Raw genomic sequence first — 1,433 nt, 5'->3', positions numbered from 1 at the left:
CTCCTCCCTCTACAGGGATTCCGCACCGCCCCTGACCGGGGGCAGTGGAGGCAGCGTGTGGGGGGCTGTCCCCTCCTGGGGAGTCCAGCTGCCGTCCGCCTCCGAGGTTGTGAGGGCACCGTGGGTCAGCTCACGGAAGGCCTCAGAGCAGGACCTGGAAACCTTCAGCGAAAGTGAGTGACAGGCAGTGACAGTTCATGGGAATGACAGATCGTCAGCGCTCACGTCTCTGTGTCCGTGGCGACGTCAGGCCTGTGCCAGAGCCTGCGGACGTGTGCACTGTGGATGTGCCAGCCGCTGGCTCACTGTCCTGGCTGTGTGATATTTATCTCCCCGTGAATATCTGGAGTAGTCTGGGTTTGGTTTCGTTTTCTGTTTCTCAGGGGCTGTTAAACCTACTCACACATTCGATTCTCTGAAGCCGTGGCTGGGGATATTGCCCTAATTCACACGTAAAGCCGTAGAAGAGTGTAGATTAGCAACTCGCCTAAAGCCACACGACGAGTTGGTGGATGAGCACGAGCAAGCAATTTTAAATTGGAGCTAGCAAAATAGAAACATTATTATTATTGTTTTATTATTATGCATTTATTTGTCCCCTGCCTTGTTTCAAAAAGAATCTATGTGGGAGCAGGAACATATTTAAACCATCAGGATACTAGAAGCTGTAAGACGGAAAAGCAGGCTCGATCCAGGCATTCACTCCCCTGTGAGGGTTCACAGCCCCCCATATTTCAGCTGCTGCTCCCCCTTTCCATGCAGGAGGGGACTAACAGCCATGGCAGCTGTGTAGGTAACAAAACACCCAACTGCCTTCCCGGTGGCCTCTTTCTTTGTAACAGTTGTAAGCATGGTTGAACCCCCTTTCGCCTCACGCACGTGGCCACTGCCCCGCCACCCCCTGCCTGGCCCCTCCCCCAGCCCCCCGACCCCGTGCACGTGAGCGGGAGCACCCCCGGGCTCCTGGGAGGACCCGGGTGACGCAGGCCTCCACCTCTGTCTTGCAGCTCTTTCTCAGGGGCGCGTGGTGAGAGTCCCGGCGGGGAGCCTGGTCCGCGTGGTGGGCACGGAGCTGGTCATCCCCTGCAACGTCAGCGACTACGACGGCCCCAGCGAGCAGAACTTCGACTGGAGCTTCTCGTCCACGGGGAACAGCTACGTGGAGCTGGCCAGCACCTGGGAGGTGGGCTTCGCGGCGCAGCAGTACCGGGAACGCCTGCTCAGGGGCGAGATCCTGCTGCGGAGGACGGCCAACAACGCCGTGGAGCTGCTGGTCAGGAACGTGCAGCCCTCGGACCAGGGGCTCTACAAGTGCTCCACCCCCAGCACGGACGCCACCGTGCAGGGCAACTATGAGGACACGGTGCAGGTGAAAGGTAGGGACACGCTCGGGGGCGGGGCCCGCGGGCCCAGACTCTCAGCTCCGGTGACTG

At 59.4% G+C, this 1,433-nt stretch overlaps 1 protein-coding gene across 1 annotated transcript in view; it reads left to right on the top strand.

The window, feature by feature from the left end:
* PTGFRN (prostaglandin F2 receptor inhibitor) overlaps positions 1–1,433 on the top strand; it is a 39,311-nt gene that overhangs the window by 2,089 nt on the left and 35,789 nt on the right. Inside the window, exons 2-3 of the mRNA XM_012730016.1 lie at positions 16–173; positions 1,008–1,376. Coding sequence (XP_012585470.1) covers positions 16–173; positions 1,008–1,376 — 527 coding nt within the window. The remainder of the gene's footprint in view (positions 1–15; positions 174–1,007; positions 1,377–1,433) is intronic.

The sequence above is a fragment of the Condylura cristata genome, unplaced genomic scaffold (assembly GCF_000260355.1).
Source record: "Condylura cristata isolate star-nosed mole 26May11 unplaced genomic scaffold, ConCri1.0 scaffold00026, whole genome shotgun sequence".
NCBI lineage: Eukaryota > Metazoa > Chordata > Mammalia > Eulipotyphla > Talpidae > Condylura > Condylura cristata.
Note: the sequence above shows the minus strand (reverse complement) of the source record. Positions and strands in the feature narration are given on the sequence as shown.